Raw genomic sequence first — 25,294 nt, 5'->3', positions numbered from 1 at the left:
AACGTTTAGTGCGCACCTAGTCAAGGTAGATGCCATATTTAATTTGACGCAAATGAAGAACTGATGTAAACTTTTGTTTGTTCTTGAAGTGACTTCTCTTTAAAGGGATAGTCCACCCAAAAATTCTGTCATAATTTACATAATTTCGTTCAAAACTTGAACGCAGAATATAAAAGAAGATATTTTGGTTGCCAAACAGTTTTGGTTCCTATTGACTGAAAAAAAATTGGTGTCGTATTTACTTTAGAAACAAGCAATTACTCAGAAATTGCTTGTAAATTTCACAAATAAATATAGCTGCAAGCAGCAATTAACGGGGTTCAAGCGCTTTAAGGCCTTTAAGCACATGCGTAAAAAGGCTCTTTACTTTAACGTTTTGACGTCCCGCCACGGACGTGAATCGAATTGACTCTTCAGAATCTTTCTGCAATGGTTTGGTTCCGATTGGGCAAAAAAAACGTAAGACTAGTTCATAAAAGTAGGTATTTCGAAAAATCCTAAATACCCGAATATTTCGTGTGACGGTCGAACCATGCCTTAAAGTTTCAAGTCTCTACGACTTACGGTTTGGCCTGTGATCCTTGTAAATTGGAACCCCTAATTTCAAAGAAACGGCAATTAAAACATTGAATTAAACATGAAAGTTTGAAATAGAAAGACTGACATTGTATTTTCTTGTAAAACATACTCTAATAATCTGTTTTATTTACAACTTTTTTTTACAGTGTACGAACAAAAAATACAATGGAAGTCGATAGAAAACAAAACTGTTTGATTACCAAAATTTTTCAATATATCTTCTTTCATGTACCATATGAAAGAAAGTCATAAAGGTTTGGAATGTTACTGACCAATTAGCAACTCTTGTCAATTTTACAGAAATTGTCCAATAATACTGCAATAATGTTGTATATAATAACGTTTTTTTTATTAGAAACAGTAGTGGAGCATCAATTAAATAAATATGTTGTCTAAGTTTTTTTAATTATATTTTCTTATTAAAAAGCCCTGTATTTCATGTCCTAACGCTACAGCATGTCTAGTTAATATTATTTTATAATATAAAAATTAATATAATATTAATTTTATTTTAAAAAGTATCTTTAGAAATGCAGCAAGAATAGTAATATTTTGAAATATTGTTGCAATTTAAAGTAGCTGTTTTCTATTTGGATATATTTTAAAATGTAATGTATTCCTGTGATCAAAGCTGAATTTTCAGCATCATTACTCCAGTCTTCAGTGTCACATGATCCTTCAGAAATCATTCTAATATGATGATTTGCTGCTCAAGAAACATTTCTTAATATTATCAGTGTTGAAAACAGTTGTGCTGCTTTTTTCATGATTTTCTGAAAGTTTAAAAGAACAGCATTTATTTGAAATAGATCATTTTGTATTATAAATGTCTTAACTGTCACTTTTGATCAATCGTAATGAGTCCTTGCTGAATAAAAGTATTAATTTCTTACTAACCCCAAAGTTTTAAATGGTAGTGTGCATTATTGCTAGCTTTCACTATGAATAAAAAAGAAAAAACAATTCCCTTCCAGAACCCATTGGGTAAAAATAAATCTACGAAAAAAACATTATTGTTTGAGATTAAACACCAATAAGGCGGCAAATCTGTCATACTACAGCATAATTCACACCAATGTTAGCGACTGCATTCTTGCAATGCTTAAATCATTGTTGAGCGCGCCTCCAGGCCCTTGCCTCCTCCCTAACTGGTGTGAACACAAATACACTGGTGTTGAGAGTCAGCAGCAACACGTCTGGCATGATGGGATCACTTCCTTCTGCAGACTGGGCACCCACTGTCAGCCCGACCTCGGATAATTAACCTCTGCCACTGGGGTTCAACAAGAAAACAATCCCACAGAGCTCTGTGTGTATGCTAGCGTGAGTGTGTGTGCCCCATCTACAGGTGCCTCTGAGGGTGTTAAGCGTCATCCTTCTCTCCATCTGTAGGCATGGGGCAAGGTTAGGAACACATGGCCAGCTCTTCAGGGCCGAGGAGGGGTACGGACGGCGTAGCAGGTGGCTGAGAGCGGGTAGCACTAGGCCGGGGTCTTTGACTGGGGTGACTAGGTTAATTAAGGGGTGAGACTTCAGGGCCTGGGGGGCCCCGGGGCAGGCGTTCGGGGGGTTTTGGGGGGTTGATCGAGTACAGAAAGAGGCCACGCCACTCACCAGCTCCCCTTCCTGTGGGGTATCTGTGCCTTTCCATGAGCGGACCTCTGGATTCATAAACTCAACGCACACGTGTAGCACACATGTTCTGAGGGAAGGGTCTTTTTAACTGACTGTGTTGTTTCTCTGGAGCTCACGGTTGTGAAAAAGCAGCTGTGCAAATCCCCATCGAACCGAAAAAACAACAGGCCGTGTTGATCCAAAACAAGCCGTTGAGTTGAGCGCATCTGATTAGTAAAGAGTCCGATTGTGAGTGAAACGAGTGGAAGTCTGTCGCTCTCGGAGTCAGTATATCAGACACTGAAGATCTGTAAGCTATTATTATGGGTCACACAGGGAGGCAGTGGAGTTTTGGCAGGTGTCATAGAACAGAAACTCAACCTGACCTTTTGTGTGTGTCTTTTCAGAAGATGAAGAGGAGGATGAAGAGGTCACAGAACCGAAAGCTGGCCCAGACACTGACCTGCAGGATGAGGAAGAAAGCAAGGAAACAAAAGAAGGTAAGAGTGGGTCTGAGTGCATTTGCTTGGTTAGCTAACGGTGCTTTCACACTCCAGGTTCGAATGCCTGGTCCAAACTCGAGTTTGATCGATCCCTCTTGCTCTGGCCCAGCTGGACTGAGTTCACATTATATTATTTGGGTCCAAACCGTGGTGCGTTTTCATTTCATTTTCATTTCTGCTGAAGGTGAGCAGATTCTCTCTGCTTGCATGCGTCAGTGAGCGAGAACACAAACAAACACAGTTTTATCCAATCATACGTCATCAATATCAGTTCTCTACCGCTATTTAGTATGATTACATTCATATTAGCAGCGAACTGTACCGGAGTTTACATACGGTTCGCAGATGCGCACACAAGTTCGGAAAAAAGCATTCACATCATCCAAACGAACCGAACTTTGACATCAATCGAACCCGCACCAAAAGTGCTAGAGTAAAAGCGCCCTAAATCTCATAAAACTCCCTTTAAGGATGTCCAGAGATGTCCTCAAAAGCAGAAATGATTCCTGCGTAAGCTAAATGTTTTTAATAATAATGTAAGTTTTATTTAATTTTTTTATTCATTCATTCATTCAGTTTGTAAAACCTTTTCTTTTAGACCTAGCGTTAAAATTTGCACTTATAATTACCTTTTAACTAACTAGATTATTCATATTAATAAAACTATTACAAATATTGGTAGCAATTTACAATAAGGTCTCATTAGTTAATGTATAAACTAACATGAACTAACAATGAGCAATACATTTGTTACAGTATTTGTTAATCTTTGTTAATGTTAGTTAATAAAGATGTTCGTGTTAGTTCACAGTGCATTAACTAATGTTAACAAATACAACATTTGATTTTAGTAATGAATGAATAAATAAATAAACATAACTAACACTATTAATAAATGCTGTAGAAGTCTTAGTTTAATTAATGTTAACTAATGAAACCTTATTAAAGTGTTACCCAAATATTATATTATATTATATTATATCATATTATATTATATTATATTATATTATATTATATTATATTATATTATATTATATTATATTATATTATATTATATTATATTATATAAGATTAGATTAGATTAGATTAGATTAGATTATAAAAACAATACTTAATCAGAACATATTATTTTATTGTTAAGGTTAGTCTTAAAGTTATATATATATATATATAAATAGAAGTGGTGTGCCCTTATTTAGACTGTAAAGGTGTGTGGGAAGTTGCTCTGTAATAAATACGTGTTCCCTACACCAACAGCCTCCACCTGGCACAAATTTAGCACATTTGACTTCTGTATGTCGGATGTTACACGGAACAACATCTGCTCAGTTCAGACTCCACGAGAGAGACGTCTCTTTACAGTAAATCCTGGCGTTGAGACGCATGTTCTGCACACATGTTCCATAAGTGCCAATAGAAACCATAACAGATTTGTAGATAAATTACCCCGACTGACTAAAATGACATTCAGTGTGGCTGTTCCACAAGGGCAATTCCTTCTGTGTTGGCATAGCTGGGATTTTATTGTGTTCTTCGTTTGATGTTTCAAAGGGAAATGCATCCTGTTAGCGGTTAATGAGCCATGGGTGGAGTGACATGACATTGAGGAGTTTATTAACATGACGTAGCACCTCTAATAATTTGCCATGTGATTTAAAGCTTGCGCTGTTATGCAAGACATTCTATGTTAAACCTTCCGCCAGTGAAGTAATGTGTGTATCTTACAATTACAGTATGTATTTACAGTGACAAAAGATTCCCGAAAAGGTAATTTAAAGAAGACCTATCATGCTTTTTTACATTGTCAACTTTTTTAGTGTGTAAAGTTGCTGTTTGAGCATTAAAAAAATTCTTAAAAAAAGAGAGTTATTCTCTATATCAGTGCCACTGTTTCTGAACTCCCTGAAACGCCTCCATTGTAGTCTTGAGTTTTCTTCCAGGAACGAACACATCACAATATTCCTCATTTAAATAATTTCGCGTGTTGAAACTCACGGTTATGGCAAGGTGACCAATCACAACACACTGGTCCAGCCGACCAATCAGAGCACATTACACTTTTCAGAAGGAGGGGCTTCACAGAGACAGGAACTAAACAGCGTTACTGACAGACTGGGAAGAGAGGAGCTGCAACAATGGAGAATATGTGAAAAATAATGTGTTTTTTTGAACATTCAATCATTAAAACTAGAGATGCACGATATATCGGCCACCATATCAGTATCAGACAATATATGTAAATTTTTTATGTTATCGTTATCGGCCCAATAAGAAATTTGGCCGATATATTAAAGCCGATACATAATGGTGTATTTCCTTAAGCTGAGACCAAGCGGCAGCATTCTAATCTGAAAAATGAAGCCTACCCGGAAGTGCGAAAAACTGCAATACATCGAAAATCCGCTAGGGGCAGGTCCCAAAAGGGAGCAAATGTCCATACACCCCCATGTTAAAATGTCCGTTTTCACAGCATAAATTCATGTTTTTACAGGTTGGTCCCATGGACTTTTATTGTATTTTTCGATAGGTTCCGAGTGCCTGACAACTGTGAGGGGGGTGAATTTTTTTCTAACTCGTTAGTTTAGATCGTATTTAGATATAAAATGTATGACAAATAAGGGCGCGATTGACAGCTTGATTGACAGCTGACAACGAGCATAGGCTGCGCCGAGTGGAATTCCTGAAATTTGACGTCTCGGCCATGATCTGACACAACACATCATACCTGTAAGTTATCCTTTCTAAACATTTGTATTGAAATATGGCGCCGCCCATACCCCTCATAAACGGCCTCAAAACCGTTCTTCAGAAGTCTATGGGTGACGTCACAGACGCTTTGTCAATATTTTTTACAGTCTATGGCTGAGACGCTTCAGATGCGCACTGTTCGCCATTATGCTTTTGAATTGCTTGAAATATGACTCAAATCACTTCAAAAAGGAAAATACAGTGCAGAAGTCTGTCATATAGGCTACATAAAATTATAATGAGAACATTATAATTGTGTGCTTGGGACGTGGCTTTTAATGGTGAGACTTTTATTTGTGTAATCAGGCTCTCAAAAATTATTATTTAGATTTATCGGCCAATATATCGGTTATCGGCGTTCAAATCTAAAGGATTATCGGTATTGGCCAAAATTTTCATATCGGTGCATCCCTAATTAAAACCCTTTTTTAGCAGGTCCTCTTTAAAGCTATGATTCAAACAGTTTCACTACTGTACAAATCACTTTTGTTCCTACCTGTGCTGATTTGACTAGTCGTTGTTTGGGCCTCCCACACGTCAAATTCCCAAAGTCACCAAACAGGATCAGCGGAGCGTTGAGTGGCCACTCGCGTGTGACCCCGCAGCCGTATCAGATGGCATTCTCACTGTCTGGGGGCTGGGCTTATCGGGCCGCGGCATTCTGGGTCAGGCCTGATCGAACTTTAATGTCACTAGACCCCAGCAAGTGGACTTCAAAGCGAGTGGAGAGTGCATTCTTTGTGCAAGTGTACAGGGTAAATAACTAGAGGGAGGCCGGACAGAGGCAGACTGTGAAAGCACACGAGGGCTTTGACTCCACGCTGACTTTGATCACGCTTTTGTCTTCCTTATGAGTCATCAAAAAAGGCACGCAAATCAAGTGGGCTCGGATCAAAGGAACGGGCCCCTAATAGTCTGGGAGAAAATAGAGAAACGCAATAACATCAAAAAAGGAGGAGAAAAACTGGGCGTGTTGTCATTATGGAAAGATGTACTAAGAGCCGTGTGTGTTCGCTAATGTATTTGCTTATTCATTTAGTTGTTTGTTTGTTGTTTTTTACGCCCATATCTCCCTTCTAATTGGCTTAACTACCTTCAAAGCTCGTCGGGAGTCAGGAAGAAGAATGCGGGCGAGTTTGTTTAGGTCCAGTTTGTACAGTTTCTGCTCATCGTTATGCTGTACGGCCATGATTTTGTCTGTGGTTAGATCCGTTTGTTAGTGTTATTGTATGTAAGTAGTAGGTATAAACACGTAGGCCATCTCTGCGGTCGTGACATGTGCTTTTGTGTGTTTGTGTATTAAAACATACGGCCTGTTCTGTGTTTATTTACTGTGCAGCTGTGTTTACGTCTTAGCTTTTGTTGTGTTTTGTCTGGCGTGTGTATCAGGCCACCCGCGGGAGCTGACGGAGGAAGAGAAACAGCAGGTTCTGCACTCGGAGGAGTTCCTCATCTTCTTCGACCGCAGTATTCGTGTGATGGAGAGAGCTTTAGCTGAGGACTCCAACATCTTCTTCGACTACAGCGGACGAGACCTGGAGGATAAAGAGGGGTGAGAATGTGCTGCGTGACACAAAAACATGATTTCTGGGTATTTGATCTATTATTTGTTTCTTTTTTTATAAACATTATATTTTATATTATATTATATTTTATTATATTAATTATGTATTTTTTACATTTATTTTATTGTTATCTTGAACATTCCATTTAACAACAATCATAAATTATAAATGATTGCATTACTAATGGTTGAATTGAAACAAATTTGATTGTTAAAAATGTAATTTATGTGAGATGGTTGACAACAATGACAAACCATTCCAAAACCATTAACTGCTTCAATTATCTTGATGCAGTCAGATTTGTATATTATGCAAATTAATGTTTACATAATAAAAATTTTTTTTTTATGAAATGGATGTGTAGGTTGCTTTTATGTTTTTTGTTCTGTCATAAAAGCCTCTTGAAATTATCACATTTTTCATTTTTTTGCTGAACTCAGTGAGATAAACATAGCAAAAATAGGTAGGGTTAGTGCAAGTCTGTAGTATTTATAGTGTGTGTGTGTGTGTGTGTGTGTGTGTGTGTGTGTGTGTGTGTGTGTGTGTGTGTGTGTGTGTGTGTGTGTGTGTGTGTGTGTGTGTGTGTGTGTGTGTGTGTGTGTGTGTGTGTGTGTGTGTGTGTGTGCGTGTGTGTGTGTGTGTGTGACTACATTGTTCTTCAAATAAATTCTTGCATAATGATGTCATCTATTAACAAGCTTTCTTCTGTATGGGTAATGTAAAAAACACACTGTTATTTTTGACAATTTTTTCTTATTTTACATTTATGTCATTTTTTATATAAATAGATAATATAATAATATATTTTATTAGATTTTGAATAATTTTTAAGCATTTTGATACACACATACATATATATACTATATACTTTACCATATATAATAGTAAAGCAAATAAAATAAAATATATATATATATATAATTGTAATAATATTTCACAATATTACTGTTTTTACTTTATTTTTGTTCCAATAAATGCAGCCTTAATGAGTATAAGAAACTTCTTTCAAAAACATAAAAAATCTTACCGACCCCAAACTTTTGAACGGTAATGTATATAGTTTTTTTATTTGCTTTAATTAATATATATATATATATATATATATATATATATATATATATATATATATATGAAGACTTCAAATGCAAAAGCCTCTAAGTGCCATCTGAAATTTTCTTCTAGAATGATCATTTTTATTAAGCTTGTATGTTTATGTTCAGTTATTTCACTTTAATGGCAATGAAAATGACCCATTAATTGTAATTAAAGTTAAATTACTGAACTTAAACATGCAAGCTTGAAAAAAAGGCTCATTTTAGAAGAAAATTTCAGATGGTACTTAGAGGCTTTTGCATCTGAAGTCTTCATAATCATATATATATATGTGTGTGTGTGTGTGTCTGTTATGATATGCTTTAATTACTATCGTATATGGTTAAGTGTGTATTAAAAGCCCAGAGCTCATGTTATCAGTTTCTCCCCCTCTTAGAGATCTGCAGGGCGGCTCCAGTCTCTCTCTCAATCGTCTGTTCTATGATGAGCACTGGTCAAAGCATCGGGTCATCACCTGTCTGGACTGGTCCCCTCAGGTAGACTGACCTCCCTCTCTGACCTCTCCCTCTGTGTCAACACCTGTTCATCTTCCCTCGCTCTGTCTCTCAGTCAGCTTTATCACTCTCATCCTCTTCTCTGTTCTTTCTCTCTCTCACATCTTTCTCCTGCCCTCACTATCTTCTCTTCATCTTTCCATATTTCCAGTACCCTGAGCTCTTGGTGGCCTCCTACAACAACAATGAAGACGCTCCTCATGAGCCAGACGGTGTGGCTTTGGTGTGGAATATGAAATTCAAGAAGACCACACCAGAGTACATCTACCACTGCCAGGTGAAAACCCTTAACACAGCACGACTTTACTCTCTTACCCTCCAAAAATCACGTCACACAGAATATTAAAGGAGTGCCGGAGAGTGTTAAAGGGATAGTTCGCCTAAAAAGGAAAATTCTGTGATCATTTACTCCAAATTCCAAAACGGTATGACTTTCTTGCTTATGTCATCTCAAAAGAACATATTTGGTAGAATGTTGGACACCAAACAGTTTTGGTGACCATTGACTTATATTGTATTTATAAAAAAAGCAAATTTCTAAAAAAAATATCTTGTTAATGTTTCTCAGCCAAAAATCATAGAGGTTTGGAAACTCAAGGGTGAGTAAATGACAGAATTACAGACCCCACAGAACATCATACTTGCACTATTTATACTTAAAAAAACAACTAGACCCCTTGAAATGACCTCTTGCATTTTCAGAATGTGCAATATATGCACTTTGACTTGATTCATGTAGTATATCAAGTGAACAGAGATATTAATAACACCTTTTAATAATTGTGCTGCAAAAAGTTAAGACATTTTACATACATTTTGATTAAAATGGAAAACAATAATTTATTTTAGATATTTTAATCATTCACTGAGTTAAAATAATCATCATTAATTATCATTACATGCTATTTATTGCATACTGTTTAAAAAATATTGTAGGCACCAGGTAGTGCATACTGTGCAGTAAGCAGCTCACTAGTATATACGCATGGTATTCTAAGCACTTCACAATAAATGTATACCAAAACGACCTAATTGGAAAGCCATGATAAAGGAAGTGGTAGCTTCAATAAAAGGGAGGTCTAATGGAGCGTACCACTTCAGATGACAACATTGATTTAAATGAGTGTAAGGTGATATTTAATTAAAGGTGCATGCTGGCCTTGGAGTACCGCAGCGGAACAGAGCACCTTATTACGGTGTGTGTCCGCTTGGGTCAGGCCAAAAAAATCCTGAGGTTTGTGTGTAAAACATATCTGGTGTCGGTTTTGACGCTAATTATAAAAGACTCTGGGTTGGGAGTCTTTTCAGGGAGACGACCAAGTAAGCAAGTCTGGGAGGCGACAGCCTGGTGCGAGGGAGAGATATTAGAGAGACATTTCTGTAATAAAAAGATGTGGCTTACCACTTCCTAATCCTAACAGCCGCATATGTTTGCCCACCCACATGGACTGCTCGTGCATGTGCCGCTTTTCCAATGCCCAGCACCTCTCACACACACACACACATGCTCGTTTACTCACACACTTACAACCCAAGCATACTCAGACGTGCCATATTAACACATGTTCATAAACACCAGACTTTTCATATTTATATATAAAATAAAATAGCCGTTTAAAAAAAAAAAATCCCTTTTGACTTTATAATTGAAAACTATGTTGGGTAAATTACTCTAAAAAGGTGATTTATTACTAGCCACTTACATATTCAACAGTGTAATTAGAATACTGTACTAAAGTTTTGCATTACTTGCATTACTAATTACTTTCTCAATCCCATATCAACCTCGACTAGTTGAACAATACAAGGACAGACACAAAACTGCACTTTTGATTCTTTCAAATAAACAATATAAAATAGCATAAATTATTATTGAACTGACCAAAGTGTGTAAAGGGAGAAGGTTACATTACAAACATACATTTTAATCCACTATTTTCATTTTATTTTATATAGTCTATACAGTATTTAATGCAATTACATCAGAAGTAACTGTATTTAAATTACATAAAAATTAAGAGTTATCCCTTACTTTTTCAAGGTTACAGTAATTAGATTAATTAGTAATTCATTACACCCAACACTGATCATGCTGAGGGCATCAGTGTCTTACAGACTGTAAGGGTTTTTGGCCACTGGTTTAGAAATGCTTTGTAAAATTCCTGTTGCCATTCTGTCTGTATGACGGGAATCATAAGAGAAGTTTTTTAGCAAAAAAAAAAATAGCACATAAAAAAAGATACTAAACTAAATAAAAAAATACACTAAAATGTATTGTACTTGTAAAAAGTGCTCTTGTGTAGTTGATAGTGGTGTCACATAAATCAAGACTTTGACCTTCTGTTCTCTACGGTTCAGTGGCTACAGAAAAGATGGGACGTATAGAAAGTATATATAAAAACAAGATGAAAAACACACAATGGCATTTCACAGCTTTCCTTCAGTGTGTCCTGAGGTTCAAGCATCCCTTTTTCATCATGAGGAGAGAAACGGAGAGAGAGAAGCACAGGATCTCCAAACATTTTGCCATTGGCCGAGGATGAAAGATGTTGGGCCAATTTGCCGAGATATTGTTTTTCGCTCTGGGCTCTGTTCTAAACGGCGGTGCTCCCCTCTCACTAGACCGGGAATCTGATGGCTCTTAATGTGCGAGCATGTTCTGCTGCTTAACCTTTCCAAACCACACTGATCTTATTCCCTCTGAGGAACACGCATGCAAGAGCCATATACTCATCCCCCACACGCTCCTCTCCTCTCTTCTTCTCCCCTCCTATTCTCCCTTTGCGGCTTCCCTCACTCTTGGCAGGCCGTACGGCGGAGTTCAGCAGTTTTGCAGTCGTTTTTCCAGATTTACCCACAGCCGCAACTTTCATGTGCTGGATACTTCAGAAACCCCCCCTCCAGCACCGCCGGCTCCCACTTTTCCCTCAGTTTCTCTTTTTGCTGTTCCAACTTTACCTCTTTTTGCCACATCTCTCTCTCTCCATCTCTCTCTCTCTCCTTATACTTCTTCTCACACTCTAGCTCTGTTCAAAAACCCAGTGAGCTGCCTCGTTGCCTACTTAGGCAGCATCCTAATCCTCACAGATTCTCATAAGTGAACATACTTATGGGAGGCAATTGATTTTGGTTACACTTTATTTCGACGTTCTATTTTACTAACTATAAGTAACTTTGCAACTACAGTACATGTCAACTAAATCTCAGAGTATTAGTAGACTGTTAGGCTAGGGTTAGGTGTTAGGGTTCGGGTTAGTAGAATAAGTTGACACGTACTTGCAGAGTTACTTAAGTGTCTGTTAGGGAGAAAAAAATAAAGTGTTAGCAGATATTAAGCAGACAGTCTACTAATACTCTAGTAAGAGTTAGTTGACATGTAATTACAAAGTTATTTATAGTTGATGTCTAAAGTGGACCATAAAAATAAAGTGTTACCTTGATTTCAATGGAGTTTGCCTTTAGCAAACAAAGTGATTTAGTTAATAAGCATAAAAAGACAGTACATGCAGATATTAGTTAAAATACTGTAAATTTGTATTTTAAGAATAGCATCTCTCCTGCTTTCTCTACCATTTTGGATTTATTTTTTCACTGCGCTCATCAATGCATTCTGGGATTGCCATCTCCACAATGGACACATACAATGCAGTCTTTGAATATGGAGTGAATGGGGTATATTAGTAGGTTGCATCGTTACATATACAGTACATTACCGTTCAAAAGTTTTAAAAGTACGATTTTTCAATGTTTTGAAAGAAGTTTCTCACCAAATCTTCTTTTATTTGATCAGTATTTTTGGAAATATTATTACAATTTAAAATAACTGTTTTCTATTAAAGTATTTTTTTAAATAGATTTTTTTCCCTGTAATTTCAAAGCTGAATTTTTTATTACTCAAGTCTTCAGTGTCACATGATCCTTCAGAAATGATTTTAATATGCTGATTTGCTGCTCAAGAAACATTTATCATTATTATCAATGTTGAAAAAACTGTTGTATTGCTTAATGTTTTTGTGGAAACCATTTTTTTCAGAATTCTTTGATAAACCGAAAGTTCAAAAGAAGAGCATTTATTTGAAATAGAATATTTTGTAATATTGCAAACATCTTTACTGTCACTTTTGATCAATTTAATGCATCCTTGCTAAATAAAAAAGTATAAAATTATTATTTAATTTTTTTTTATCATCCTGACCCCAAACTTTTGAATGGTAGCGTACATTTTAAAACTTCACGTCTGGAAAACGCTTTTAAAAAAGCTGCGTGCGAAGACAGCACACTAGGTTTTGAAACGCAGCTTCTGTTTGTCTTTATCCTCTCCTCCTTCATTTCACAGTTTCTCTGGCTTTGGATGGTTACAAAAGGCCACTCCTGTTCAGACAGTTGTGGAATATTTCCGTGGTGGTTTTGGTTTGTTTTGGGCTCTGTGTGGCGTGATCTTGGCTCCCTCGTCTCTGCTGTTCTTTCGGGCCCATCATCACAGCAGGTCCTGCTCGCCAGTAGCATCACATGACCTTCTCAAGTGGGCTGCCTCTCGCCACATCAAGGGCACACCCCAAAACACTGCTCACCGATACTGTCAGCCCTCATCTGCATCGCCTGTGTTTTATTGATATCATTTCTATATTTTACCCAGGATGACTCTGTGTGAACCCCTGCTGGATGCCTGAGGCTCGCTGGCACAGGGGAAGATGTGTTCGCAGGAGCTTGGAGAGATGCCCGCTCTGCATAATGCCAGTTGCATGTGCTCATAAAGCTGAGTGTAGAAAGGCTTCAAAACCACTCACAGCTTTTGAGACAGGAAGAGCAGAGACCTCCAGTCCACTATGGTTTTACTGCCGGCTCTTGTATCCACAAATAAGCACTAATGTAGATAGGGGGATGGGTCATGATAGTTGGCTTGTTTATTTGGATTTTTTTTCTTCTTTTTTAGTTTTTTTAGGTGCTTTTATCAGTGCTTTAATTAGAAAACTGTACATAAGCTGTTAAAGTTTGCATGGTGAAAAGTGCACAGAAAAGTTGCGTCTTTAATCTCTTTTAAAGAGGACCTATTATGCCATTTTTCAAAGTCTTGGTTTTGTTTTTGCTCTCTACTAGAATAGGTTTTCACTCAGGAATGTTCAAAAACATTATTTTTGACATTGTTGCAGCTCCTCTCTTCCCAGTCTGTCGGTATCGCTCTGTTTAGTTCCTGTCTCTATTAAGCCCCTCCTTCTGAAAAGCACAATGTGCTCTGATTGGTCGGCTGGATCAGTGTGTTGTGATTGATCAACCGATTCCAGCGTGTTTCGGACATGTGACGCCCCCTCACCACAACTGCTACTTTCTACACACTACTAATGCAACTTTCAGAGAGTTCAGAAACAGTGCGCACTGATATGGAGAATATAGAGACTTTTCAAATGAACATCTCAAGGCCCGTTCACACCAAGGTTGATAACTATAATGAGAAAGATATAAAATCACTCTAAATATAAAGTCATTTAAGCAATCCACTGACTAGACCATTTTGAAATGATGTAGTAGCACTAACTGTAGGCCAAAAGTGAAGGTCTATAGGATTTATTTAGGAATTAATGGGATAGTTCACCCAAAAATGTACATTCTGTCATATACTCACCCTCAAGTTGTTCCAAACCTGTATGAGTGTCTTTCTTCTGTTGAACACGAAAGAAGATATTTTGAAGAATGTTGGTAACCAGACAATTGACGGTAGCCATTGACTTCCATAGTATTTTTTTTTTCCTACTATGGAAGTCAATGGACTGTCAGGTCACCAACATTCTTCAGTATCTTCTTTTCCGTTCAACAAAAGAAAGAAACTCAAACAGGTTTGGAACAACTTGAGGGTAAGTATTGACAAAAATATATATTTTTTGGTGAAATATCCCTTTAAAGGGATACTCCACTTTAAAATGAAAATTCTGTCATCATATAATCACCCTCATGTTGTTTCAAACCTGTATGAATTTCTTTCTTCTGCTGAACAGAAAGGAAGATATTTAGAAGAATATCAGTAACCAGACAGTTTCTGGTCTCATTGACTTCCATAGTATATATTTTTTCCTACTATGGAAGTCAATGGGACCAGAAACTCTCTGGTTACTGATATTCTTCTAAATACCTTCCTTTCTGTTCAGCAGAAGAAATAAATTAATACAGGTTTGAAACAACATGAGGGTGAGTATATGATGACAGAATTTTCATTTTAAAGTGGAGTTTCCCTTTAAGTGTATGCAATCAAATGTGGAATTATGTAAGTTTGTGGAGCAAGCTGAATATGAGAGCATTTTGACTAAATTGAAAAGTTGATGTTTTAGAACTTTGAGGAGGAACAAATTCACTTTTACAAGTGCACTACCAAATCAAATAAAAGTATAAAGTATAGAATTGCATTTCATCCATTTTTGACTATGCTAAGAATACTGTTCATTCATATTGACTTGGACACGGCCGTTCTTTCCTCTGGTCCGAAGGTAAAAGAGAGAGATCAAACTACTCGCATTCACTGGCTTCTCCTCCATTGTTCTCTGAAACGGAGATATGGTATTACAAGGCCTGTGCCAGTAACCGCAGAGTGACAAAATCCGTGGGGTGCAGTTTGGGAAAAAAAAAAGAGGTAGGGAGCGAAGGATGCTGGTGGAAGACAGAGGAGTGCATCTGGAGCTGATAAGCTTTTGCTGAGAACCACATGATTGTGGTGCTTCAGGAGGAGGCGGCAGTGAATGTACTGTCTGTTACACAGTCATCTGCTCCCTGACAAATGGCTCCGACTTTTTTTTCCTCCTCTTTTCCCTTTCGGCCCGCAAAAAAAGGGGGCAACAAAGGAGGGAGTGTTCCTCATGCCAAGGTTAGTCTTGTGGATTATCCCATACTGAACCATTCCCATTGATATTATTATGTCCGAAGCACTTAGTCCCAGTGAAACCAGGAAGGTGTTGTGGGATTGTGTTTTCACTCGCTGTATGACTTCCATCAGAGCTTTGGGTTGTTGGACGTCAAGCTAAGCTTGTAATGTAAAATATTCTCAATTAAATCAGTCGGTGAAATGACTACATTGACGAAATGGATGAAATAGTTAAAATTTGGTGGGGACAACAAACAGGAAACTTCCTAATATTGACTGTACCAAGTCGCTACCATGATTTTATTGGTCATGGTACTATTGTATACTTTGAATTAAAGGTATAGTGGAGGATCTTTCCGAATTTTAGATAAGACCCGCCCTCTCCACTTTTTGAATAAGTTTGATTGATTCACCAGAATGATTGACAATTAGGAGGACCAATAGTATAGGTTACCCACCCGGAAGTAAAAAATCCTCCGCTATACCTTTAACTTGAGTACCAAGTAAATTTGGCACATTAAATGATAACCCGTATTCTTTTCACTTAATAATTCCGCCACAATACTTTTTGTTCAGTGTAATGTAGATGTATCCCAACTTCCCTTGAACAAACTAAAACCTGAAATGGATTTATCGCATTGCAATTCTACATAACTGAAAAGATCACAGCCAACAGTTGTATAGGACAAAGTGAGCTAATTCCAGTAGCAAAAGCTTGCATGTGGAGAATGTGTTTGTGGGCTTCAAGTAAAACTGAAGAGGTGATTTCAGAATCCATGCGTTGAAGACAGACGGATCTTAACTTACGCTCTCCATATGGTGTGAATATACAGCCTTTTCATCCAGTTTCCTCTCAGCGTCTTGCGCCTTTGCCATGTTTAGATTATGACTTTAAAGAGAGTTCAAATACTTGTCATATTTCTCTGCGCTTCGTTGTGGAGCAAAAGGTCTCTGTGGATTTATGTGGTTACAGTAATGAGGGAAGAATACATCTGATGTTTTATAAACTGAGATTGCCCTATGACATGTTATTCATCATTAAAGGCCCGTTCACATCGTGTCAGCATCGTCCAGTGCATTGAACTTTGTGGAGTGAAGCGAGGACTACAGCGTTACCCCATAGCAAGGCATTGTCATCCAGTGCTCAAATTCCAAACTATTTTGGGGTTTTGGGGTTTGACCTCTTCGACCTTTTCAAAAAAGATATACTTTGGAACTACAGAATGTAAGTTTGTGATTTTACACATGATTTTGCCATCAAGAAACTGTCATACATTATGTATGCCTCCATTAAATCTCTTTTTATATAATTTAGATTTACCTTACTGTTATATATATCTTTTTTAATATTTTCTCATGCTTAATTTACTAACATTTCAGTGTTTGTTTTGTATGACTTCCAATGAAACATTAATTTATTAAATTTGTTTTAAATTTAATTATTTTGGGATTAAAAAAGATCCAGTATTGCCAAGGAGTCATGTGTATTTTTAGTTTTTAGTTTAGTTTTATTAGTTTTATTCATATTTTGAATTTTATTTCTATATTTTTTGTTTTCATGTTAATTTAAGACAAATTTGTAGTAATTTTGTTATGTGCTTTTTAGCATTTTATTAGTTTTTTTTGTTTATTTAAAATATTTCTATTTAGGTTTCTTATTCTAAATATTTCTAATTTATTTTTATTTCCGTTTTAGTTTATTTACAGTTAATAATTTTAGTGTTTCAACTTCAGTTTATTGCCAATGCAACATTTCTCATTTTTTTCAACTAATATTTATATTTTATTTAATTTCAGCTTTATTTCAATTAACAGAAATATTTTTGGTCACACTTTAGATTAGGGTCCAATTCTCAGTATCAACTAACTATTAACTACGACTTTTGCATTATAAACTCTAAATTATTGCTTATTAATAGTTAGTAAGGTAGTTAAGTAGGTATTGGGTAGGATTAAGGGATATAGAATATGATCATGCAGAATAAGGCTTTAAATATGCTTTATAAGTACTAATAAACAGCCAATATCCTAGTAATATGCATGCTAATATGCCCTAAACTAAAGTGTTACAGTACCATGTTTTTAATAGTTTTAGTTTTAGTTAGAAATAATAACCCTGCCAGGAGTAGGTCAGACTGGTTGTTGTCCAAAGACAGTAAAGATTGAACAGATACATTTACACGAATCAGCTTATCCAATCAAAATGAATCTGTTCTGCTATAGAATTAGCATGTTTAGGCACCGAAAGCGGAGGGATCGAGACTGTCGTCAGAGGTTGCTGCAGGACAGGGATGAGACCGTACCACAGCAGACGAGTCTGATAAAAACAGTGGTGTGCGGAGAGGCCAGAGAAGCCTGTGATTGGCTGTTGGCTGGACTGCTCTCCTGAGCTGAAGTTTCAGGTTACGATACTTCATTAAGTCTCTGATTAATGGCTTCATAGTGGAGTTATTACCCTCTTGTTGTGGTGACCCCAGCTCATGTTCATTAGCCCAGTAATGAAGCGCTGGTCTGGGGAGCGTGTCCCTGACACATGACTATAGGAGAGAGAGAAAGAGACTTGGTTCAGAGGTCGGCTTGTGGCTCTGATTGAAATAGCCGTGTATTTAAGCAGCAATGTTCCCCTGTCTCTGTGTTAGTATTCAGGTCTGACTGATCATTAATCACCGAACAGAGATCCTTTTCCAGCGGTACTGGCAATCAGACTAATCAAGACTTGAGTGAAACTTTTCAACCTCTTAAAAGATACTAATCAATTTATTACCTGAAATGTTGGCTTTTAATGTCCTATGATTGTATTATTGCAGCCGGTGTAGTAACTTGCAATTATCTGCTTTCTATTTTATTTCTACCATAATACTGTAGTTAGGGGTTGGAATCGTAATAAATAAGAAGCTAATACATATAAATCAGTTCTTGCAAAAGGTGACTTTTTAAAGACTACAATCTAAAAAATGCTGGGTTGTTTCAACCCAACTTTGGGTCAAATATGGGCAAACCCAAGCGTTGGGTTAAAAATGTAACCCAACGGCTGGGTTTGTCCATATTTGACCCAAAGTTGGGTTGAAACAACCCAGCGTTTTTTAGATTGAAATTATTTGTTCGGCAACTATTCGTAGTCTTTTTAGAGGCAGCATAAATGTAATCCAAATATTGGCTTTAACTGTATTAAAATAATACTAAACAGACAAAATTTTTTTTAACATTTCATTTATAAAATACCACTGATTACAGGACACGTAATGTGTATTTTTAACTACATATGTTATATGAACAACCAGTCACTGGCTATTACTGATTTAAGTCTCATGAGTAAGTTGTAAGCTCTATGTGTTTGATTCACTATGAAGAACCAAATCATTCACTGTAATTTGTTTGTGAATCATTTGGAATACACTTGTATGGTTTTTATTCACTAAAAATAATCGACTCGACTACATTGGTCACTCTAGATTTTTGATTCACCAAAAAGAAGTCGCTCAAAAGAGTCATTTGTTCATGAATCGTTTGGATTTACGCTGGCTGTGTGCTGTATGGTTTTGATTCACTATAAAGAACTGGCTCAAAAGAGTCAATTGTTCATGAATCGTTTGGATTTATGCTGGGTGTGTGCTGTATGGTTTTGATTCACTATAAAGAACTGGCTCAAAAGAGTCAATTGTTCATGAATCGTTTGGATTTATGCTGGGTGTGTACTGTATGGTTTTGATTCACTATAAAGAACTGGCTCAAAAGAGTCAATTGTTTGAGAACCGTTTGGATTAGGAATACCCTGGTTGTGCTGTATGGTTTTGACTCCTGTATTTAAAGTTCCTGTATTCTGTATTCAGAAACTGCTCAAGAGTCATTCGGGAATCTGGCTACATTAATCACTGATTGCACTCTGTATGTTTTGTGCTGTAGATTAAGTAGCAGTGTTGCAACACAGCTGAAAAATAGTTCCAGGAGTATTTATTTTAAAGAACTCGCATGTGCAATCCAGTCAGCATGAAACAGAAGTTGCGATTATTGTGATGTCTATCCAAATAGAACGGCTTCTCGAACAAGAAAAAATTTAGGGCGGGACTTGGTTTTGTCCATGTGGAATTGATTGGATGGTTGTGGTTTGCTATTGGTCAATCTCATGTGAGTGACAGGTTGCCCCGCCCTCGTGTCGGTCAACACATCATCAGAGAAGAGATGTCCCTGCAAGGGGGAGGGGAAGTTATTTTGATTAAAGATTACAAGGGCATGTGAATGTTAAAAAAATAATGATGTGCATGTATAAATGATCTATAATAAATTTGCGATATTCCACACAAAAAAAAAATGAGTTTTGATTTCTTGATTTAACGAAACATAACGTCATTCATTTCTGGTATGTAAATGAAGGGAATAATTTCCGAAAATAACCGGTTCTCTGTATTTGTGTAGTATTTCTCCATCAGGCCGCAGTCAATCACACAATCAGTCAAATAATCTCCCGTCCAACCATCAAACGCTTTTGTCTTAATGCGTTTAAACTTTAAACCAGATTTGCCTGCGTGTCCTGAGTGTAAATAAACTCAACTCGCCTTTATTTTTACCCCTCCAGCTTAGTTTATTTTGAGTCCTTTTAAAAAACCACCTCACATGTGAAGCTGCTCCCGAAGCCTCTTAGAAGCTGTATTTTTTTAGAGGGGGAAACGAATGAAAGAAAAGAGAAGCTTGTTTTCTTTTTCTCTGGTTTGTTTTCCAGTCACTTTAAAATGAACTCTGTGTGCATGACGGCGAGGCCGCAGATGGTGCGGTGCATGAAGGGAGACAGTCCTAGTCTTTGCTTTACCGACGACTGGAGAGCGCAATGAAAACACGCTTTTTTACACTTCTGTCCCGCCCGGTGCTGTCACATCACCACGAAAAGGGCAGTTTTGAAAGTAAAACAAAATATCGTTGTCTCCTTGCTGTCAGTAATTGGTCTCCTGAGATAATTGTCAGGGCCGCTGCGGAGAATTTTGTGTGAAAATATGTAAGCATTAGGGCACGTTTCATGTGACAGGCACTGAAGAGGAACCAAAAACTCAATAAAAGTGAAGATGGAGGGAAAGGCTGTCACAACAAAAGCCAGCGGCTTTTCGCTCTAGTGCACTCTGTTTATGATGCTGTAATATAAAACTGCTGTTCCCACAATCCTTAGCATAGTTTGGTACTATGCCCACCTTTCCTTCATCATCACCTTCATCATTCTCTCTTTCCTTTGTCTTTTTGTCCTAAAGATTTTGCCTTATCTTGTCTTTTCCAGTCTCCAGTGGTGTCGGTGGGTTTTGCCCGGTTTCATCCTAACCTGTTGGTGGGTGGCACATACTCGGGGCAGATTGTTCTCTGGGACAACAGAAGTCACAGAAGAACGCCGGTTCAGAGGACTCCCCTGTCCGCTGCAGCGCATACAGTAAGAACACTACAGATACAATCATCCTTCTTAAACTTAAAGTGCACCATCATGCTTTTTCGAATATTTCCTTTTTAATGCAGCATGCAATTTGTGAATGTAAAAGGTCTGCAAAGTTTTAAAGATCAACGTGCACAATAAATGGAGTTATTGTCTAGAAATTGATTCTGAACTGCCGAAACGAGTCGTCAGCGATTCCAGTCTCAATTCCAGTTACATACCTATGTAACAAATTTGCATAATGCCAGCCTATGGTCTTCATTGGCTGCCTGTGAAAAACGTCTGCTTTGCCCCGCCCTCAAACACTGTAGTTGTAGCTGAGGCCTGGAAGAGATTGGTTCGTGTTGTCGACATGTCAAGAAGACGTTGTTTTCAGCGCTGCAAAAGCAAATACACTTTACATGCACTTTAAAAGCATGAGGACTCTGAGTCTAAGGCTTCGTTCAGACTGAAGGCAAATGTGGCCCAAATCTGATTGTTTTGCTCACATGTGACTCAGATCTGTTTTTGTCATGACAGTGTAAACGGCGCAAACCACATCTGATCTTTTCAATTCCGATTTGTGCCACTTGACCGATACAGGTCAGATGTTTTACAATGCGAACGCAGTCTGTACGGTCATATCCGAATTCATGAGACTTCTACGTCACTCTAGACTAGAGCAACATTCGGCACAATTCTGCTCTCATGGGAGTCACTTCAAAGATTTTACAAACCTGCAGTTATCAAGACAGTTGCGAAGGGTAGTGAGTGAATGACAGTGATGAGTCAGAGCTCATAAGTATTGCAGTGACAGCTCTATATACAAGCGAAACATGAGGGCTCGTATCATAAATGTTTAAAAACTCTTTTCTTTTTTTTTTATATTGCCTACGCATAAATTCGCTGGCCTCGGCGGCAGATCCCACTTAAAATATACACATAATCACTTACTTTAATAAACCTGATATTGGCCCCATTTAAATGTTAACATCTATACAAAAAAATTGCATTGTGAACGTAGACTACTTGATATGGTAAAACTGACGCCATTATTAGTTCGTATCACTGAGTATCAAGCACTGAGGAAGCCTCCGGAGCTGAAATTCAGATATGGTAATTGGCATTTTGTTTACAATACGATACAATAAGTGGTCGACCAGTAGCAACAGACTGGGCCGTCTGACCAATCAGAGCAGAGTAGGCTCTCGGAAAGGAGGGGCTTAGAGAGACTGAACCTTCTAACAAACCGTTTTCAGGCTCTTTGAGAAATGAGGAGATGTGCAATGTATATTATGAGAAAATTAATGTGTTTTTTGATCTTAGATGCATGTTAACCTATAGTAGGAGAAAAATTAGGATCCTTTAAAATCGCATACTAGTGGAGACCAAAGTGTTGTGAAAGAGTCATATTCTGTGGAACACAAAATGAGATATTATATCAGAATGCCCAAGAATCTTAGTCTGTATGGCATGAATATTCTCCTTATGAGTTCCACAGGATAAAGAATATCTTACTGGTTTGGAACAGCATGAGGGTCAGTAAATGATGAATTTTTATTTTGGGTGGACTATCCCTTTAATCTGATATAATGCTGGGACTGGGAGCAATCACCCCTCAACATTTTCCTGACCTCGTCTTCTCTCTGAGCAAAAGTCTACCCAGGGCTAGACTCCGTCTGTCAGCACAGTCAGGCTCAATGAGCCCCATCTAACTCCTTGTCATGCAATAAAGACAGTACAGCCTAGTAGCAGAGAAAAGGGACGTCCATAGACCCTTATTGTGCTCAGCTGCCACACACACGGCCCCTGAATGCCATACATGCTGAGGGTTTAAACTCCCGTGCCCTCAATAATGAAAGCCTATGTCCCGACTGCCGTCTCACCACTCCACCGGCTCATCTGAAAGAGCCCATTGTTGGTCAAAAAACAAAATCAAATTGACGGCAATAACGACATAATGGATTCACACAATCAACTGTATTTGCAGACGGGCAGATGCCCGAGCCATGTTAGTTCACAGGCTAGGTATTGTGTCTGTGTACACATTCAGTTCATAGCTTTAATTTTGCAACATGTTTGCTGGCCATACAGTAGTATTCTTCACCCTTTATTCAAATATAAATTTTTCAATTGTTACAGATTTTGTAAGCATGTTGCATAGTTGTACTTGGAGTCAATAGCTTTTTTTGTGAGAATGCAATGAAACGTGCCAAATTGTGCGACATAATTCTTGGCCAGGCTGTCATTCAAAGAAATGATGAACACATGCAAAAACAAGAGAACCAACAAAATATAAATACCTGTTATGTTGTAGTCAATGTATGGTTTATATATATATATATACAGTAAAATAAAACCTGTAGCTGTAGTTTGCCTTTGTTGCCAAATAATTTTCTCAGATAAATACCTTAACCAAGTTTATTGTTTTGTTCTTCCCTCATATTTATAATATATTTGAACAATTTTCCTCATATTTTGATGGTTTAATCAAACTTGTGGGGTCAACAAATATCCACTGCAGACATCACTTTTGGCCACTACTACTGTATACGAATTTGTATGTGACATACTCTATATTGTAAACTCACGCTCGATCGGCCCAAAGCCGGCATCCGACCAGCGCGGAAGGTCTTTACGTGTTACTGTCTTTTCTCGAGGCAAAGTATTTTTTGATTAAATGCAATACATTTGAAAAATGTATTTTCTCGTTATTTCATCTGACAAGGTTTGAATGATATCTGTGGATCATTAAATGTGAGCGAATGTTTGACTATTCTTTTTAACTCTTTAATGAAAATAATGTCAAAGTCAGTTAGAATAATCAAATGTAACAATTTATTATGTCAGGTAAATGTATCATGCCAATTTCATAATCAATTCAAAGATAATCAATACAATATCAATACGGTAAGAGACCATTTGTCTAGGGACCACCTTCCTTTGTGTGCCAGGTATCCCTAAACTCTTAAAAACCTTATTATCTTTTGTTTTACGACATTTGTACCAGTCGCAATGAGACATTTCAAATGATACTAAATATGTATAATACTCGATTTCAATCATTCACATTAAACCATATATTCTTGGGTGAGTTTTTGGTGATCTTCGCATGGGGGGGAAGGAGGGGGGGGGGGAAGGAGGGGGGGGGGGGGGTGAGGGAAAGAGATGTAGATTAGAAGGACTCGGAGGTGAGACTTTCGTCTCAATAGTGCACGAGGGGGAGTTCAAATGTTCATTTCCAGAGAGGTCCTTTGTCCTCTCAGGGTCTGGTCGCTCTTCAACCAGATTGTCCGGCATTTTCTAATTCCTCAAATTCTTACAATATGTTTCTTCTCAAAGCACCCAGTGTACTGCGTCAATGTGGTCGGCACCCAGAACGCCAACAACCTGATCACGGTGTCCACAGATGGACGTATGTGTTCCTGGAGCCTGGATATGCTGTCACAGCCTCAGGTCAGTTCTGGCACATCTGATCAACACCTGACACTACCAGCATCCATCACACCTGTATAAAAGTCTGCTTACTCATTTGTAGGAGAGCATGGAGCTTGTTTATAACAAGTCTAAGCCAGTGGCTGTGACTGGGATGGCCTTTCCCACTGGAGACGTCAATAATTATATAGTTGGGAGTGAGGAGGGGATAGTGTATACAGCGTCCAGACACGGCAGGTGAGTGGCACACACACGCATGCATTTGACACACTGTCCATGATAACCCTTAAGGCTCGCTCACACCAAGAACAATAACTATAATGATAACTATTTTCGTGTCTACACTGTATCGTTCTGTTTATTCTAAGCACACGCTCCAGTTATGTCGTCTGTCGCTTTAAATGCTCGAGCTCTTTAAAGCAGGCTGGATTCTAATTGGCTGTCAGTGTTTTTATCGTTCATCAGCTGGAAAAAATAGATCTGAAAGTGATTCCAACGATGTTGTTTCTCTGTGCCGTTATCATTGTAGTTGTGGTGTGGACTCTGCTATTCTTGAAAATTTGTAGAACTGTATCTTTATCGTTATTGTTATAGTTATCGTCCTCAGGTGATCCGATCATAAGTGGTCAGAGATAAATGAAATATAAATAAACAATCACTTAAACCAAACTCAGAGGTTGTCGGAAACACACGTGGCCACATTTTCTGATCGCGTTTGGAGTGATATTCGGCCCAGACAGCGGCAAAGGACCGCCTACTCACCTGTCAATCAAAACAAGGGTTCTAATCTTTGCTTTCCGATCAAATAATTTTGAAAAGCATGTACAAAAGTCTGGGGTCGGTAATATTTTTTAATGTTTTTGAAAGAATTATATGCTTACCAAGACAAAGATAAAAAATACAGTAAAAACAGTAATATTGTGAAATATTATTACAATTTAATATACCTTTATATATATTTTAAAATGTAATTTATTCCTGTGATGCAAAGCTGAATTTTCAGCATCATT

At 37.6% G+C, this 25,294-nt stretch overlaps 1 protein-coding gene across 4 annotated transcripts in view; it reads left to right on the top strand.

Moving 5' to 3' along the window:
- The window catches only part of dync1i1a (dynein cytoplasmic 1 intermediate chain 1a), a 72,349-nt gene that overhangs the window by 28,169 nt on the left and 18,886 nt on the right, over window positions 1-25,294 (top strand). For 3 of the 4 annotated variants that reach the window (XM_082187072.1, XM_082187074.1, XM_082187075.1), the window contains 7 exons: window positions 2,601-2,693; window positions 6,834-6,996; window positions 8,499-8,598; window positions 8,768-8,893; window positions 20,724-20,870; window positions 24,192-24,305; window positions 24,388-24,521. In XM_082187072.1, coding sequence (XP_082043198.1) covers window positions 2,601-2,693; window positions 6,834-6,996; window positions 8,499-8,598; window positions 8,768-8,893; window positions 20,724-20,870; window positions 24,192-24,305; window positions 24,388-24,521 — 877 coding nt within the window. The remainder of the gene's footprint in view (window positions 1-2,600; window positions 2,694-6,833; window positions 6,997-8,498; window positions 8,599-8,767; window positions 8,894-20,723; window positions 20,871-24,191; window positions 24,306-24,387; window positions 24,522-25,294) is intronic. The other variant, XM_082187073.1, reaches the window with a different exon arrangement.

The sequence above is a fragment of the Leuciscus leuciscus genome (genome assembly GCF_965113295.1).
Source record: "Leuciscus leuciscus genome assembly, chromosome: 12".
In the NCBI taxonomy this organism is placed as follows: Eukaryota; Metazoa; Chordata; class Actinopteri; order Cypriniformes; family Leuciscidae; genus Leuciscus; species Leuciscus leuciscus.
Note: the sequence above shows the minus strand (reverse complement) of the source record. Positions and strands in the feature narration are given on the sequence as shown.